At 43.6% G+C, this 18,383-nt stretch overlaps 1 protein-coding gene across 2 annotated transcripts in view; it reads left to right on the top strand.

Annotated features, from left to right (window-relative positions):
* The window catches only part of LOC147633630 (uncharacterized), a 67,042-nt gene extending 49,694 nt beyond the window's left edge, over positions 1–17,348 (top strand). Inside the window, exons 3-4 of one of the 2 annotated variants that reach the window (XM_086806774.1) lie at positions 14,474–17,071; positions 17,165–17,348. In XM_086806774.1, the coding sequence (XP_086662900.1) occupies positions 14,474–17,071; positions 17,165–17,185 (2,619 nt within the window). In that variant the 3' untranslated portion in view covers positions 17,186–17,348. Of the gene's footprint in view, positions 1–14,473 lie in introns of both variants that reach the window. The other variant, XM_086806773.1, reaches the window with a different exon arrangement.
* The last annotated feature ends 1,035 nt before the right edge of the window (positions 17,349–18,383 follow it).

Here is an 18,383-nt window from a genome sequence, read left to right as displayed (position 1 = left end):
GGGAATTCCATTCCACTCATTAGTCATGTACAAGTTCCTTAAGCAATAAAGCAATCTATTTCCTCGTACGATATATGTAAGAGATCCAAAGGAATCTAAAGGTGATGAGTCACTCTCAACTCTTGATCATGAAAGGAAAGATTTCCTAAAGAAGTATGAAGATTGTTTTGCAGATACTCTTCTAGGAGAGCTACCTCCAAAGAGACCTGAAGATCATTGGATTGACATCATGCCAGGAAGCTCACCTCCTAATAGACCTCCTTATTGAGTGAGTCAGGCTTAACAAGAGGAGATTATGAAGCAGGTGACCGAGCTTTTGGAAAAGGGTTTGATTCGACCTAGCGCATCACCTTTTTGCTCTCCAATCTTATTGGTCCAGAAAAAGGATGGTTCTTGGCGTATGTGTATTGATTACAAGTCTCTTAACAAGATCACTATAACGAACAGGTTTTCTATCCCAGGATTGATAACATCCTAGATAGATTGGATGGAGCCGCTATCTTTAGTAGGATCGACTTGAAGAGTGGTTACCATCAAGTTAGGATTGTTTCAGAGGACATTCACAAGACCGCATTCAGGACTACCTTTGGACTCATGAGTATTTGGTGATGCCTTTTGGTCTTACCAATGCCCCGGCTACTTTCAACCGAATAATGGAAATAATATTTCAAGCACATAGAAAGTTTGTAGCTACTTTCTTTGATGACATTATTGTGCTTCAAAGAATGAAGAGGAGCATCGAAAGCACTTGGATATGGTATTTCAGGAATTGCGGAAGCACAAGCTGTATGTGAATGGCAAGAAGAGTGAGTTCTTTTTGTTAGAGATTCACTACATGGGTCATATAGTATCCAAGGTGTTAGAAATATAAGCCCAACTTGTTTCTTAGCCATCAAACAAATTTTCATAGGATGAAGTGTTATCCTAAGGTCAAATCAGAGTATGTAGCATCACTCCACATGTTCATCCACATGTCAAGGAGCATCCCTATATCAAAGGGCTCGTGGAGCATATTTAGGAGAAGCATCTAGCTCATCTACATCATCAGTGATGTCATCTAGGACTGGATCCAAAGGCTATATAAAGCCCATGTAGCACTCACACTATGAATGAAGCAATGAAGTTACTTCTCATATTATGAATGGCTCAAATCTCTTCCCACCTTGATTTCTTTCATGGTATCAGAGCCGATTATGCCAAAATTGGCTTTCCCAAAACAGTACCCACCTGTATTGGAGGACCTCCACCGCCTTCTACAGGGCATATCTTGGCACGTTTTCTTCACAAAATCTCCTTCTGCTCAGGGCGCAGGTCACCATCGCCTCAATTTTTCAGATCCATTGCTCCACGACCCGGCATTACAGTTTTCCCCAAATATTCATCGCGTCTGAGAAGGTGGCTGCTGCAGTGGCTTGTTCTCCCTCCACAAAAGGAATTGCTTCAATTCCTCTGAGCTTTCCATGCATCCCAATGTGCTCTTTCTTCTCCTAAAAGGGCTTGCGAAATGGTGCAGCCAATCTCTAATGGCAAGCTGATTTGCAGAGGGGGGTTCTGCTGCAGATTTTCTACATAAAGCATTTTAATGCTTGGTGGTAATGATCTTGCTTAATCCTTTTTTAACGATCATAATAATGTTATCTCATGCATAGAAGGTCTTTGATTAAGCATTATCACATCTCTATCCACATAGATAATAGGTGTGTATATGGTTATGAAGCTTGAAAGCCACCTCTTGTAAAGGGATTGTAGACATTGCCCCCAGTATATCTCCTCAGTGGGGTAAGACCTCCCTATCTATGGCATCCACATCAATCATGGCTTCTAATTCTAAGTGTCCTGATAAGTTCAATGGCATAGGGTTTCACACCTGGCAAACAAAGGTGAAGGGGCATTTAATGAGAAAGAACTTATGGAGCTTAGTTAAACCACAAGTAGAAAGAGAGGGAGAAGGAGTTGTCACTAGAGCTACCACTGTTGCGTTGCAAGCAAAGGATGAACAAGCTTTAGGGATAATAATCACAGCATTAGATGATAATTTTATACATTATATAGATGATGCTGACACTGCGGCTCAAGCTTGGGAAACACTTGAGAAAATTTTTGGTGCTAAAGCAAAGCATTCTAAGATTAGTCTTAAAATGCAACTCTATGGGCTCACAATAGAAGCAAATGAAGGAGTCTTATGACTCAACTTGTGTATGTCCAATCCCCTATACCTAATGAAGATGCTGTTGCCATCTTATTGAAGACTATGCCTTCAAAACTTGATCAACTTGTCACTGTGCTTAAAGAGAAGGATCCTATTCCTTCGTTGGAAAGTGTGATAAACTCTTTGCAGGAAGAAGAGAAAAAACAAATCAAAGACTTCCAAGAAGGTGCCTATGCGATCTCCACCATCAACAACAAGAAGAAATGTGTAACCGGTGGGAGAACTAATTACCAAACAAAGGATTGCTTCACTAACAACCCTTGTGTGCATTGTGGAAAGACAAATCATCCATCACAAAGATGCTACCTCAAGGACAAGAAGAAAGAGAAGGTTAACACTGTTGAAGAAAATCACATTGTAGAAGTCTCTGGTATTGTTGGACCTGGAGATGATGATGATTCCTATGCTTTGTTAAAAGGTTGTCATTGTTCACTCTTGTATGGTAAAAAAAAGAAAAAAGCCTTGGTTGTTTTTTTCCCTTGTTGTTTGTAAAGAGTACTCAAACCTTGTTATTGTATGGTTGCGACTCTAATGTATCAAGGGGGGATGTTGTTAGGCTCAAAACTTTTACTAGAGTGTCAAGTTTGGCTTAAGGGGGGTGTTCAAAATATAAGCCTAACTTGTTCCTTAGCCATCAAACAAATGTGCATAGGATGAAGTGTTATCCTAAGGTCAAATCAGAGTATGTAGCATCACTCCACATGTCCATCCACATGTCAAGGAGCATCCCTACATCAAAGGGGTCGTGGAGCATATTTAGGAGAAGCATCTAGCTCATCTACATGATACATCATCAGTGATGTCATCCAGGACTGGATCATGCAGTTCGAAGTTTCCTTGGCTTATGCTCTTATTACATGAAGTTTATCAAGTGGTTTGCCGTGGTAGCAAATCCACTACATGAAGTTTATCAAGTGGTTTGCCGTGGTAGCAAATCCACTACATGATTTGACAAAGAAAGCCGTGGGATTTTGGTGGGCCAAAGTTGAAAAAGAATCCTTTGAAGGAGTAAAGTTTTATGCTATCAAAGGACCAATATTGATTATTCTAGATTTATCAAAACCATTTATGGTAGAGTGTGATGTCTCAGGAGATTGCATTGGAGCAGTCTTGAACCAAGAGTGCCATGCCGTGGCCTACGAGAGTCGAAAAGACCGCACCCACATACGATAAAGAATTGATGGCCATCATTCATGCCTTAAAGATTTGGAAGCACTATCTTATGTGAGTGTTGAGTTTGTTATTAAGACGTAGGTATTTGTACGTTCACGGTTTTTACTGTATATATATATATGTGTGTGTGTGTGTGTGTGTGTGTGTGTGTGTATGTATGTATGTATGTATGTATATGTGTGTGTGTGTGTGTGTGTGTGCATATAAAATAAGAAACATCTAACATCCATACTGAGCAATGACCACTGACTACTAAAATAATTAAAAAATGAGCCAAATAAGTGTTGTACATTGAACCTCATATTTGGTACGAAGACCTTATCCGTACGAGGTACGGTACATATGGAGTGGTATGGAAAGTACTGAAGGTACTCATCGGATGAGTACGGGTATGGAATGCAACTATGTGGGACATGGAGGAATCATGACAACAACTCAGGCTTTGGAGAGTTATTTCTATTGGACTAGCATGAGAAGAGACATTGACCAATATGTTCGAGAATGTTTGGTTTGTCAGAAGATCAAGTTTGATCGGCAAAAACCCGCAAGATTATTACGACGTTTGCCAATTCTCAATATTCCATGAGAAAGTATCGCTATGGACTTCATCTTTGGGTTGCCAAAGTCAGGATTGGGAATGATGGAATATGGACTATTATTGATAGGTTCAGTAAGCAAGCCCACTTCATTCCAGTGAAGAAGACCATCCGCACGGATTATATGGCGAGATTGTTTATTCAACAGATTTTCCAGCATCATGGATTACCCAAATCCATTGTAGGGGATGGAGATCCTCGGATTACCTGTTTCTTTTTGGAGCACTTTTTGACAACATGGGAACAAAGCTTAATTTCTCTTCGGCTTATCATCCTCAAACAGATGGGCAAAGTGAGATTGCAAACCTCACTATTTTTGATATGCTAAAGTGTTATGCTCTCTAAGCAAAGGATCAATGGAAGAAGTACTTGCCATTGGTTGAGTTTGCCTACAACAACACTGTTCACTCTTCGACAGGCAAAGCTTCTTTTGAGATTATCTATGACAAACCATTGTTGTTGCCTATTTTAAAGACCAAGGAAGAGATCTTCCATGCGGATGAGTTTGTTCGAGATTTGGAAACGGTCTTTGCACAGGTTCGAAAGGCTATTGAGACGTCTCAAGCCAAGCAAAAGAAAGCTGCAGATAAGCACAGAAGGAAGGGATCGAGTCTTATTGCGATTTGAAAGAACAACACTTAGAAAGTCAAAAGCTAAGGAGCACAAAGAACCCAATTGCTCCCAGATATTATGGACCTTTTTGTTGGGGTAAAGGCACTATGCCCACCCTTATAGTGTGTACAAGCCCATAAGTTATAGTACATAGTACACTTAGTACTTTTAATGTACTAAGTGCACTATGTGTACTAGTGCAATATACATGTGTGATAGGGGAGTCACACACTCAATGCTATTGAGTTGACTTATCCCCACAACTCTCTCTCTCTCTCTCTCCCTGCTTCTCTCTGTGTATGTCTCCCACACATGAATAACTCTAACCCTAATCTCTCCCACACAAGTGGTATCAGAGCCCTGGTTTTAGGGTTTTGTTCTCAAGGGTGCTCATAGCTTCGCAGGCCCATGTTGCTGGAGAAGTAGCAACCAGGAGGAAAAGGTGCAAAGGATTTCCCACAGCCAGTCGTAGGCTCGCAGCAGGTGAGGAACTAAACGCCGCCAGCAAGCAGGTCGACTAGGTGTCAGCGCTGGGCAGCAATACGTGAGGTAGCGAGGAGGCCAGCGCATTCAACCTTGGCTACCTGCGCTAGGCGAAGGCAGGCGGACACGTAGTTGGCTGCTGGGTGTGAGCGAGTACCTGTAGCGCAAGCCACTGAAGGAGGCGGCGAAGGCACACAGCGACGTGTAGCGCTGGCTACCGGTCGGAGGCGGCAACCGGCGTTGGAGTGTTGCGAGACGGCCACTAGGCGGAGGCGGATCAACAAGGATTGCCCGCCGTGCTGCCGATCACGCCTGTCTCTTCTCGCCGTGGAGCTCCGATATACAGAGCCCGACGGAACCACGTGGTAGTATATGCAGAAGAGAGCAAGAGTAGCAGCAGTCCCGGTGGCGGCAGCAGCAGCAGCAGCACCTCCCCGTCTGGAAACGAAGAAAGCCCTAACATCGTCCTGCGGGCAGCCTGGTATGGAGCTAAGGCTCTAGGCAACATCGTGGCGGCATTCTACCCCAAGCCGTCCGTCTCTCTGCGACCAGCCCAAGCCCGACTACATGCTCTGTAACAAAGAACCCTTCGTCATAATCGTCCACCATTGCTTGTACGACATAATCCCGGCTGAGAGGCCCTTGGATGGCATCGACGTGGCCTTGTTTGGGCAGGCGAAGGACCAGACGGCACTAATAAAAAGCAACAGGCAGCAATAGCTTTCTGCAGCAGCACCAAATTCAGCAAACCCCCCTTTCCTGCAACAAAAAATCAGAAATTACAAGGTATTCTGCTTCTGCTTCAATTTTTTTTTGGGATTTGCAATTGAGCAAGTACAATCATCAATTGAGCAGGTACAGGTGCCGAATTGCTCAATTTTGAGCAAAATTGGCAAAATTGGGTGACATTGGTCACAATCAGGATCAATTTGCAGGAAATTGGATGTCGAAATTTGGGGCTTTTGATGTAATTGTGCAATTAAGCATTCATACATGTTGTATGATGTGAGAAATCGCACATTCGGGCAAAATTGCAGCAAATTGCAGTGCAAATCAAGGGGCTTTTGTGCCGATTGGATTGATTTGCATGCAGGCACTCGCATTTGATGCTTTGGGCAACGTGTTGATGCCTGTCAGGCACTCAATGTGCCTGTAAATCAAGGGGCTTTCATGTATTGGATGTATATGTGGCCAGGGGGAAGCATCGCGAAGACTCTGGATGCCTTCATGTGCGTTAATGTACCATGTATGATCAGAAATTGATCTTAAATCAAGGGGTTTTTCAAGATTTTATGCTTGTTGAGCTCGGCAAAGCAGCAGGCAAGACTTTTATGCCTTGAATCCTCAGAAATCAGCTTGCAGTCAAGGGGCTTTTGCCCAATTTCTGTTCGGAACTGTTGTATGCAGTGTTCGGGACTGTAAAAGTCTGATTTTCACTCTTTTAGACAGCCAGGAGAGCATTTTTTGCTACTGTACCTGCTGGTACAAATTTGGCACAGCTTTGTGCAAGTTTTGGCATGGCTGTACACTGATTTGAGTGAGGAAAAGGTTCAATTTCAGCTGCTGTACTTGCCGGTACAGGTTTGGTACATCATTGGTGAGCACTTGGTACTGTTGTACAGTACTTTGGAAGGGCAACAGAGCACATTTAAGGTGCTGTCCTAAATCTGCAGCAACCAGATTTTGGTGATTTCATCACATACAGTGGGAGAAAAGTTGCATTTGTGCTTCCACAGTGGGAGATAAAGCTTGGGAGAATAACTGTGAGCACTTTGTGTGCTTTTGGTGCAGTGTTTGCACATTTTGCAGGGAGTCAGGCATTGACAGGTTGCATATTGCTATGGCAACCACAGGTGAGAGCTCTTCATTGCTTCACATCAAGAAGCTTGAAGGCTCACATAACTATGATATTTGGCAAACCCAGTGCTATAATGTGTTGCTCCAGAAGAAGCAGCACAAGCCTATCAAAGAAAGGGGTGTAAAGCCCGCTTCTCTTACTGCTGAAGAGTGGGAAGATATGGATGAGCTGGCAAGATCTACTATCATGTTGTCTGTGTCAGACTCTTTACTTTTCAGCATTCGTGAAGAGAAGACAGCTTGGGGAATGTGGCAGAGATTGCAGGACTTGTATGCCCAGCAAAGTGCCTCAAGCAAAGTGTATTGGTTGAAGAAACTCATAGGTCTTCAGATGAAGGAAGGGGCGTCTATGGCAGCCCATCTAAATGAGTTTAATGGTATTGTCAGCCAAGTTATAAATCAAAAGTTGGCAATGGACGATGAGTTCAAAGCCACTTTTCTCTTATGCACTTTGCCAGAGAGTTGGGACACATTCAGGACAGCCACTAGCAATTCGAATGCTATGTTGTCATATGCAGATGTTGAGGGTGCTCTTCTTCAAGAAGAGATGAACAGGAAAAACAACTCTGTTGGAAAGTCCAATGCAATGAATGCACGTGGGAGATCCTAGCAAAGGGGTAAAAGCCAAGAACGGGGAAGGAGCAAGTCCCGCTCCAAAAAGGACTTGGAATGCCATTATTGTGGCAAGAAGGGACACATTAAAAAGCAATGCTACAAATGGAAAAATGATCAAAAGGAAAAGGGAAAAGGCAAAGACAAAGACAAAGATGAAGCCAAAGATGTAAAGCCAAAGGGCAAAAGTGGAGTCAAGATTGAAGAAATCAATGTGTCACATGCAGGTGACAGTGAGGATGAGGTCCTATTTACGTCTTCACTTGATGCCCATTCACTTCTTACAGGTGGTCATGGTATGCACTCATGGATCATTGATTCAGGTGCCTCCTTTCATGTCACAGGTTGCAGAGACTTGTTTGTCAGGTATACTACTGGCAATGAAGGAGTGGTTTATTTGGGTGATAACCATGCATGCAAGATTCTTGGCAGAGGTGATGTGAGGCTTGTGTTTTAGATGGCTCACAGCTTATGCTCCATGATGTCGAGATAAAGAAGAACCTGCTTTCTACTGGACAGCTTGATGATGCTGATTATGTTACCACATTTGGTCGTGGAAAGTGGAAAATTAGTAAGGGCTCACTGGTTGTTGCCAGAGGCTCTAAGGTGGACACTCTTTACTTCATGCATGCAGGTGTTTGTCACCATGCTAATGTAAATGCAACCTAGCTGCCGGAAATTTCTATGTGGCATAGCCGGTTGGGACACATGAGTGTCAAGGGAATGGAGCAATTGTCTCGTTTGGGTTACTTGCCTTCTCTAAAGTTTTCAAGTTTTCAGTTTTGTGAGCATTGTATATGGCAGGCAATTGCAGTGCCCCCACAAGAAAGCTCTTGGACAGAAAGATGCTCAGTTAGAGCTTGTGCATACAGATATATGTGAGATGCCTCAGCTTTCTTTGGGAGGGGCAAAATACTTTGTCTTTTATTGATGATGCCACACGCAAGGTGTGGGTCTATCCTCTTCATTTGAAGAGTGATACATTCTCAGTGTTTCAGAAGTTTGTTGCTCATGTTGAGAATCAAACTGGCAAAACACTGAAGGCTTTGCGTTCCGACAATGGTGGAGGGTATATGTCCAAACAGTTTCAGGACTTTTGTGATGCTAAAGGCATCAAGAGGGAGCTCTCTACTCCTTATGATCCTCGGACCTCCACAAAACGGGACAGCAAAGAGGATGAAGAGGACCATACAGGAGAAGGTCCGTTCTATGTTGTCACATGCTGCATTACCTCATGGTTTTTGGGCTGAAGTTGTTATGACAACCGTTCACCTTATAAACAGGTCACCTAACACGAGGCTTGGTGGGAAAGTGCCAGAAGAAGTATGGACAGGGAAGCCTCCGTCATACAAGCACTTGAGAGTGTTTGGTTGCGTTGCGTACGTGCACATACGCAGGGAAATGCGCACCAAACTTGATCCTAAGTCTCACAAATGCATATTCCTAGGATATGGTGACAGAGGTGAAATGGGGTATAGACTTTGGGATCCCGTGAATAGAAAGATTATACGCAGCAATGATGTCATTTTTGATGAAACATGCATGTATAAGGAGCCTGCAAGGCAACAGGAGCCTGGCAGAGTCATCTTTGATGATGATGGACATCATGGACAACAACAAAGGGCTGTAAATCAGCCATTACAACAGGAAAACCAGCCCTTAAATGGTGCCGAAAATGGTCCAAATGGATAGCCAGACATGGCAGAAGATATCCCTATGGATATACCATAGTTAGAGGAGATACCGGGCATGATTTTTCAGCCTTATGGCATGGAACAGGAGCCACCAATGGGTGATATGCAGGCTGGACAGCAACCTGCAAATGATGGTCATTGGGTACGGAGGTCCACAAGACCCTCCAGAGCCCCTGACAGGTTTGTTCCAGGGGTTGACTACTTGATGCTCACTGACTGTGGGGAGCCCTCATGTTACAAGGAGGCTTTACAGAGGGCAGACAAGGCTCTTTGGGAGCGTGCCATGAAGTCAGAGATGGATTCTCTGCACAAAAATGGAACATGGAAGTTGGTGCATTTGCCTGTAGGCAAGAAAGTTTTGCCATGCAAGTGGGTTTACAGGCTCAAAGTTGCACCTGATGCAAAGCCAAGATACAAAGCCAGGTTAGTGGCTAAGGGCTTCAAGCAGGAATATGGTGTGGACTTTGAGATCTTCTCTCCAGTGGTCAAAATGACCACACTTAGAGCTGTGTTAGCTTTGGTTGCGCATGATGATCTGGACTTGATTCAGATGGATGTGAAGACTGCTTTTCTTCACGGTGATCTCCATGAGGAGATATATATGCAACAGCCAGAGGGTTATGCAGTGAGTGGAAAGGAGAAGCTTGTATGCAAGCTGAAAAAGAGTCTTTATGGGCTCAAACAGGCACCAAGGGAATGGTATCATAAATTTGATACATTCATGAAATCCCAGAAATTCAGGAGAAGTGACATAGATCACTGCTTATATACCAAGAAAGCTTTGGATGGCAGTCTATTGATCCTCATCTTGTATGTTGATGATATGTTGATTGCCGGGAAATCTCGTAAGGAGATGGATACCTTGAAGCAGAGGCTGCATCAAACCTTTGATATGAAGGATTTGGGTGATGCAAATCACATTTTGGGTATGCAAATACTTCGGGACAGAAATCAGCATGTGTTGTATTTGTCTCAGAAGGAATACATTGGCAAAGTCTTGCAGAGGTTCAATATGGACGGGGGGAAGAAGACTAGTACTCCTTTGCCTCCATATGTGAAACTCAGTGCTATGGACAGCCCACAGTCAGATAGTGGCAGGGCTGATATGGCCAAGATTCCGTATGCTTCAGCTTGTGGCAGTCTCATGTATGCCATGGTTGCTACCAGGCGGACATTGCATTTGCAGTGGGAGTGGTTAGTAGATACATGGCCAACCCTGGCAAGAAGCATTGGGAAGCAGTGAAAGGTGTCATGAGATACCTGAAGGGCACACAGGATATGTGCATTTGCTTTGGCAAACAGGATGCATTAGTGCATGGTTACAGGGATTCGGATTATGCCGGTCATCCAGATAACCGGAAGTCTACTACCGGTTATGTGTTTACATTCACAGGAGGTGCTGTGTCATGGATATCCAGGATGCAGAAGTGCACTGCTTTATCTACTACAGAGGCCGAGTATATTGCAGTCCCACAGAGGCTTGCAAGGAGGCATTATGGCTATCTCGGTTAGTGGTTGATTTGGGCTATACAGGGGATATTCCATTGTTGCATTGTGACAGTCAGAGTGCCATCCAGTTGGCAAAGAACCCTGTTTTTCATGCAAAGACCAAGCATGTGGATGTGAAGTATCACTTCATCAGAGAGGTGATAGAGAACAAGCAAATTCAGCTTGTTAAGATTCATACGGATGACAACCCGGCTGATCTGTTGACAAAGAGTTTGCCTCCGGAGCGGTTTGCTCATTGGAGACACTTGATGGGCATTGGATGAGGCCAGTTTTAGCCTTGATATGGCCTTGTATATTATCATGTACATGCTGATTTTTTCTTTTCCTTTATTTAAGGGCACTTTGCCTTTAAGTGGGAGGTTGTTGGGGTAAAGGCACTATGCCCACCCTTATAGTGTGTACAAGCCCATAAGTTATAGTACATAGTACACTTAGTACTTTTAATGTACTAAGTGCACTATGTGTACTAGTGCAATATACATGTGTGATAGGGGAGTCACACACTCAATGCTATTGAGTTGACTTATCCCCACAACTCTCTCTCTCTCTCTCTCCCTGCTTCTCTCTGTGTATGTCTCCCACACATGAATAACTCTAACCCTAATCTCTCCCACACACTTTTCAGGTTACTAAGAAGATCAATGATGTATGTTATCGATTGGACCTTCCAGATCATTGGAGGATACATAATGCCTTCCATGTCAGTTTATTGAAGCTATATACAGGTTTATCCCAGAGGAGCTTGTATTGGAGGATCCACCAGAAGTGGAAGAACAAGAAGAAGTCTTATAGCCGTAACAGATTGTATTCCATTCCGTGAGAAAAAGAGGAACGACAGTGGTCAGGAAATTCCTCTTGAAGTTTAAGGATTATTCGCCTATGGATGCGAAATGGATGCCGGAAGAGTACTTCAAGGACTACCCAGATATTCTTCAAGCTTATGAGAAAGTAGTTGGTCTAGATGTATTTGAAGTACAAGCTTGAAATGGCATCGTCCACTGGGCTCCAGACTAACTGGCCAGGACTTGGAATACCCAATAGACGCGAATGATGCATACTTGTTTGTTGACTAGCTTGTGTCTAGTTTTTGCAGAAGGTGAGTAAGCATTTATTATATCTAACCCATGTCACAGGCTATGAAGAACATATACCATCAAGAAGAAGAACATCGGCCAAAGGGACAAGAGCACTAGATGGGGCTAGTACCACGATCATATGGCATATTTATATCCCACAGTTGAGGACAAATGTGATGTAAGAGGGAGGTAATGTAACTATTTGGTCCTCCAAGCTCTTTCACATGATAGAACTCATGCCCGGACACATGGACAGGATGATGGACACATGAAAACAGGGTTCCTAATGTTGGCATTGGAAAAAGCATTAGTCTTGGTCAAAGAGCAAGATAAAGCAAAAGTCAAACTTTGTTGAATGGGCACCATTGGAAAGAGGACATCGAACTGGATCAAAAAGCTAAAAGCCGCTTTTTCAAAAAGCAGCTCTAGGGTCAAAAAGCAAGGCCTTGAAGATTGTAAAAGCACAAATCAAGAACTTTGACTATTATTAATATTTAATAAAGCAAAAGCAAAGAGGCAAAGCAAAAGCAAGAAAATAAAACAAAAGCAAGAGGCAAAGCAAAAGCAAGGCAAGGCAAAAGCATGGACCCCCCATCAAGTATATAAGAAGCTTGTATCCTCATGGTGGAACATAGAAAGAATTCTTGGAGATCTTAGAGGAGAACTTGTGGAGGCTCATCATCATCTTCTTCCCTCTAGCATCGCCTAGCTCCTCCCTCTCTGCCAGCAGCCGCCCTTGCAGCGCCTACAACCGCCGGTGCTCCGCCCCCGTAGTGTCCACATCTGCCGCTGCTCTGCCTACCACCGCCGCCCTGCTGCCTCCGTCTGTGCGCCGCCCTGCCGCCTCCGTCTGTGTGTTGTCTCCATCTTGTGCACCGCTTTTACTACCTCTGTCCTATGAAGCTGCGCCACCCTGACAGCAGTGCCATCCAGCAGTGCCATCCAGCAGTTAGCGCTAGCCACCACCTTGACAAACAGCAGCGCCACCTGCAGCACCTCTCTACACATCGCTGCCGCCTCTGTACAGCAGCAGCGCCGCCCTGTTTGGCTGCTTTCTCTGGGCACCTGCGCTGCCCTGTGTTCCAGCACTGCTTTGCCCCTCTTGTAGCCATCTGCGCTGTCTGATTCAGCCAGCAACGCCTGTCCTACAGCAGCGCCTGTGCCACTTCAGCGGTTCTGCTGTTGCCAGCTTCTCTAAACCCATAAGAAGGAAGGGATTACCTTGTGGAGACGTTACTCATCACCTTGGTGTGAGCCTCTTGAGATTGCCTTTGTCCGGATTGAGTGCAGAGAGCCTTTTGGATATTTGGGAACATCAGATTGATTCAGACATTGGATTTCGGTACTAGCCCGATGTAAGACTCTTGTGGGTCATCCTTGTGGTGAGCTCGGCATTAGGTATCTTGTGCCTCGACATCGACTTCAGCCCGACCTTGGCATCGGCACTCTTGTTTGATATTGTATTCATTTGTTGTATTGGTCCTGCCTTGGAAAAGCTCGTGGATTGTTCCTGAAATAAATTTTTGAAGAGCGGGTGGGGCTTGTTCCCCGCTCAGTGTGGTGTATTGTGTGAAGCCCCTATTCCCATCTCTCTCTCCCCTTCTCTCTCTCTGTCTATTTCTCTTGTACACATGGTTGAATCTGTCACTGCACGCTCCGTTGGGCTTACACCTCCACCTCCTCTATCTCCTCTCCATCCTCTATCTCCTCTGTATTCGTGGCATAATGTGAGGTGTCTGGTGGAAAGTAACACACAGCAATGTACATAGTCCTGGCCTCTGTCAGCTGAAATCTCACCCACATAAAATGGGCCTTTGGGTCTCTGCTGATAATGCTGATCCTTGACTGAAGCTCTGTTTTGAATATAATGGCCACTCCTCCTGATCCTCTAGCTCTACCTGCTCTCTGTGTGCTCCCTCTGAAAGCTGATTCCCACTGGAATCCTGTTACATGTGGCAGACCTCTCTGAGGGCTCTTGCAGACAAGATCACCTTATTGATTAGCAAGAGGCTTACGATGGCAATAGCGAGCGAATGGGCATTACAACGTGCTTGAGGATTGGAGACAAGAGTGAGAAGATGAGGCCTTTATAAAGGAGGCGGCTGACTAGCACCATGAAGCTGGCCGACAGGCATAAAACAGCCCACTACTCATAAAACATGGATGTGCGCCAATAAAAGGCCATGTTCCCACAAGTTCACAACACAAAGAGATGCACAAAATTCTAACAGGTTATACAGCTTTGGTTTTTGTATTATCAGTAACAGTACTTGTTTTGAAAATTACAAGGCCACAGCATGTAGCACTTGTCATACAATAGACTTGGTGGTTTTGCCATTCGTCGCTTTTGGTTGTTTTTATTGTGGAAACATGTTTTTGGCTGTTTCTGATTTCATATGGGTCACTTCGAAGGATTGTCTATTTGTCTCAATATAGGGCTATGAGAATTCTAAGACACAAATTTGGTTTTTTGAATCTTTAATGGTTTCTGATTGCATCATATGGTTCACTTCGAAGGATTGTCTATTTGTCTCAATATAGGGCTATGAGAATTCTAAGACACAAATTTGGTTTTTTGAATCTTTAATGGGTCTGAATAATCAGCTTTGTAAAGACTTCAACTGATTGCTTGTTTGTCATGGCAAAATGCAGGAAAGGACAATGGTAAATGGTTCTGTTGGGATAGAAGATGTTCATGGACAAAAATCGATTCATGCTAATGATATAGATTGCAGTCACTTGTCCTCGGAGAATCATATTCTTGTGTTAGCTGCACAGAGCAGGCTGTGGTTGACTGTGATCAATTTGAGTGGCAACACTTGCCAGGGTTTTACATGTCTTATCTCAGTCGACATGACCAAAGCTGCTAAGCTTAGCACGGGTCAAAGGGATGACTTGGATTTACAGGGAGGGACAACAGGTGCTGTTTCTTACGACAAAGGCACTGTTATCTTTAGCCACATGTTTCTCTGCCCAAAATCTGGCGCAAAATCTGGCTGTGTTTGGCCTAGCATTGTGCTTGAAAAGAGCAAATTTACTGGGATAGAATGCACGTCAGTTGGTTCAACTGGGTCTAGGGGGTTAAGATTTTGGGATAGAAGTTATCCCGAGCTTTCACAGATGTATATTTCTGTAGCATTTCCACTATCGCTGAAGATATGTGCCGTCAAGCAACATAATCATGAGCTTTTCAGGGACAAAGGTACCAAATCCATTTTTGCAATGCAAGAAACCAAGTTTTTCAGGGTCCAAATTTCTGTAGATAGCTCCGTGCAAATGCAATTGGCTAATTTTGCAAAATGTGGTTCGGAGTATTGCAAACTGCATTCTTGTCATGAACAAGCTACAGAATTTATCATTTCACATCAGCCTGACCATCCTGAAGGAGCAACTGAAACATCTTTTGAGGTGCAATGTGCGCCTATAATTCTGCCAGATCTCTTATTCCCAGTCTATACTAAGTCAGCACCTTTCTACAGATTTGAGAAACTGCTCTTGAAGGTTTTTCTGATAACACTCTTTTCTATGCTTGTAATGCTGTTGAAAATGCTGAGACAAGAAAGGAATCTTGCCATGGATGCTAGGTTATGGCAGTCATGCAATTATACCTTCTTCTTCCAATCCGTTTATTCAAAAACTGGTTGCATCAAGGCTTCTGATAGGTCAAGCAACTTTGAGCATGCTTTAGATAAGCTAAATAGCACAAGGGGCTTGGTAAGCCAAAATGATCAGCCTCATAAGAGAAAATTTCCAGATGTGAAGGCAAGGGTTGCTAGAAACATTGGTTTCATCTTTAGATGGTTCTTTGATTCACAGGCCACAATTCTTAATGTCAGGGTCCAGATTGCGGAAAGTGCTTGTGATCTGAATGCAGTACCAATGGAACAAAGTAAACAAACTGTGAGCAAGGGCTTCACAGCAGATGATAAAAACTGTGGTGTTGCGATGAACAGTGTTGTGAAACAACTCTCTCATCTGACTTTTACAAACAAGGAAGGGATTGAAAGAACTTGCTGCACAGGCATTGCTGATACATCTAATGCAAATCGCTCAGTAGGCCAGAAGCATTTGGAGCCCAGAGCATTGCCATTGCTATTGGTATCTCTTCCATCAACATGCCCTACGATTGAAGGCATCATAGAGAGCTCACCTTCAATCAAAACACTTTGTACGTCTGAGGGATGTCCACAGAAAGAGAAGAAAGATAGGGGGAAACGAAGGAAGAGAAGAAGCAACATCAGTGACTTGAGGCAGGAATCAGAAAGGGGAGGTCGAAATGGCAGCTCTTCTCCTCCTTCCTCACCAGCTTCCCCTGCCACTCCACTCTTTTACAGTCCAATTAGTCCTTTTCTGCGGTCTGATTTATTATCGAATTCAGTTAAAAGCTCTACATGCTCCAGTGGATTTCAAAGTTTTAATGTTAAAGATTCTGTTTCTAGGAACTCTTGCATTCAGTTGTCTAATGAATCTCTGTCACAGCTTGATGTACATGCTGACCATGTTTACATGCCCTCAAATAAAGCAAGAATTCACCATCTTCAAGGGCTTGGTCCAAAGGCAAACATAGAAACTTTATCTTCAAAAAATCCAATAGCAGTAGGTACGATAATGTCTGGCAATCGGGTGGTAATGAAGGACAGTGCAAAAGATAGAACAGGCATTGTTGTTGGTGAAAATTGGGCTGCTGTTGCTCGGAGAGCAATAGCCACCTCTGAGGCAGATCAGTTACAAGGGTTGTCTAATTCACCAAGGCCATCGAGAAAAGATGGCACTCAGATTAAACCTGTTTTACTTCCATCAGCCACATTCCCACAGGGTGGTCGAAGCATGCAATGGAGTCCTCAATTGTCTCAAGAGAAAATCATGCCATTGAATGATCCCATGTCAAGCCCCTCTTTAGTTTCAACCTCACTCGTTGCTCCGAATGCCCGAGCTCCAGGAAGTAGACCGGCAAAGCAATGCAATAATAAACCATCAGTCCACCTTCCAGAAGTGGCTGTTGGGCAATCGAATATGGACAACAATGATACGTCTGCTGGTTCAAGGAAGCAGACAGGTTCTAAGAGTTATGATTTTATCTATGACATTTGGGGCGATCATTTTGCAGGGATTAGTCGCAGTACCCAACCAGTTCGGTATTCCAGCTACTCTTTCCTAGAGGATGACTTGGCACCAAAGAACTCTTCACCATCTCAGAACCCTCAAAGCTTTTTTGCTGCATCTGAATTCATGATTCCTACTCCAGCCACAGTGAGTGCAGATGCTGCAGTGCTTCATTCATCCTCTTCAAATGGTATGGGGTTTTCAATTTTTTCATCTGACACAATTTTCTCCCCTTATCAGCTGGAGGATGCAACTTGCTGATCAACACCAAAATCAGTAATAGGGCATTGAATCAGTACATTACAATTTCACAAGGGGTGCTGACATAAACTAAGAACTCTTTATTTGAAATCTATGGAAAATTTGGGCTGGTAACATTCATGAGTATCATTGGCAAGAAGTTTACATGGAGCCCTTTTTGAAATCCTTGGCATGATGACTTATTCTCATGTCACTACGTTGGTTCTGAAGTGTTTGATTGCTTTTCAACTTTAGGTAGCGGGGATAGCTAGGTTTGTGTTTTGGTGTTCCTTTCAATACATTTGGTAACGTGCACTTCCATAGCTGTCTGTAGGGATTTGTTTGATGTAACAGGCTTGCTGTGTACTAGAAGCACTAATGGCTTTTCTGATTGAGTTGTGAGGATGCATGGGGTGGCTGACCAATTTCTCATGTGGCAGTTATTATATGAAAATGTGGTAGCCTGTTAAAAGAAAATTGTTGTCTACAGAAAAAGAAAGTAGTTAGGAGTTCGGAGATGCATTTTTTTTGCACTAGGCTTGGGGTGGGTTTTCCTTGGTCCTTTGCCCTCTTAGTGATTTGCCTCGATGGAAATGCAGAGAGTAGCTTTTGGCTTTATGTGTGGTGGCCTGAGATGAATCAAGTTTACAGTCAAGTAAGCTTTCTTTGTGTATGACATTATTTAAGCCTTAGCTAGAGCACCTACCATCAATAATTAAGGAGGTGGTAAGGAGACGAGACTGATATTGATGGATCTACGAGACAAAAACAATAGACGGTTCTTGCTTTTGGGTGGCTTTCTTCCCCAGGAGTAAGAGTGGGTTGCAGTGGAGAATTTGACATTTAAGTTGTTGGAACCACTACATGACAGTAAGATCTTATAAATTTTCCTCAAGCATGAAGAAGAAAGTAAGATCTGAAGGTGTCTTTAGATACTGTCTTTATATACCCTGCTGGCTCTGCATACCCTGAGGACTACATTGGGTTGTCATAAAGTGTTGTTTGTTGAGACGCTCTCATGCACGTGCCACACTGCTGCTCCTCTTCCGACACAAAGAGCTACCATATTTCTATCCACTGGACGAATGAGTGTGTAGAAGATTCAGGGTCTTAGTCTGTGTCAATGCATAGAGACTGTACATGCTAGTTTTAACCAAAATTAAACGAAATGAGAAAAGTTGTGTTGAATGACAAGCTTGCGGTCCTCCGGCAACACTTA

This window comes from Cibotium barometz, chromosome 12, assembly GCF_041138505.1.
Source record: "Cibotium barometz isolate CiBa-2024 chromosome 12, ASM4113850v1, whole genome shotgun sequence".
NCBI lineage: Eukaryota > Viridiplantae > Streptophyta > Polypodiopsida > Cyatheales > Cibotiaceae > Cibotium > Cibotium barometz.
The sequence above is the reverse complement of the archived record's forward strand: the minus strand, read 5'-3'. Positions and strand labels throughout refer to the sequence as shown.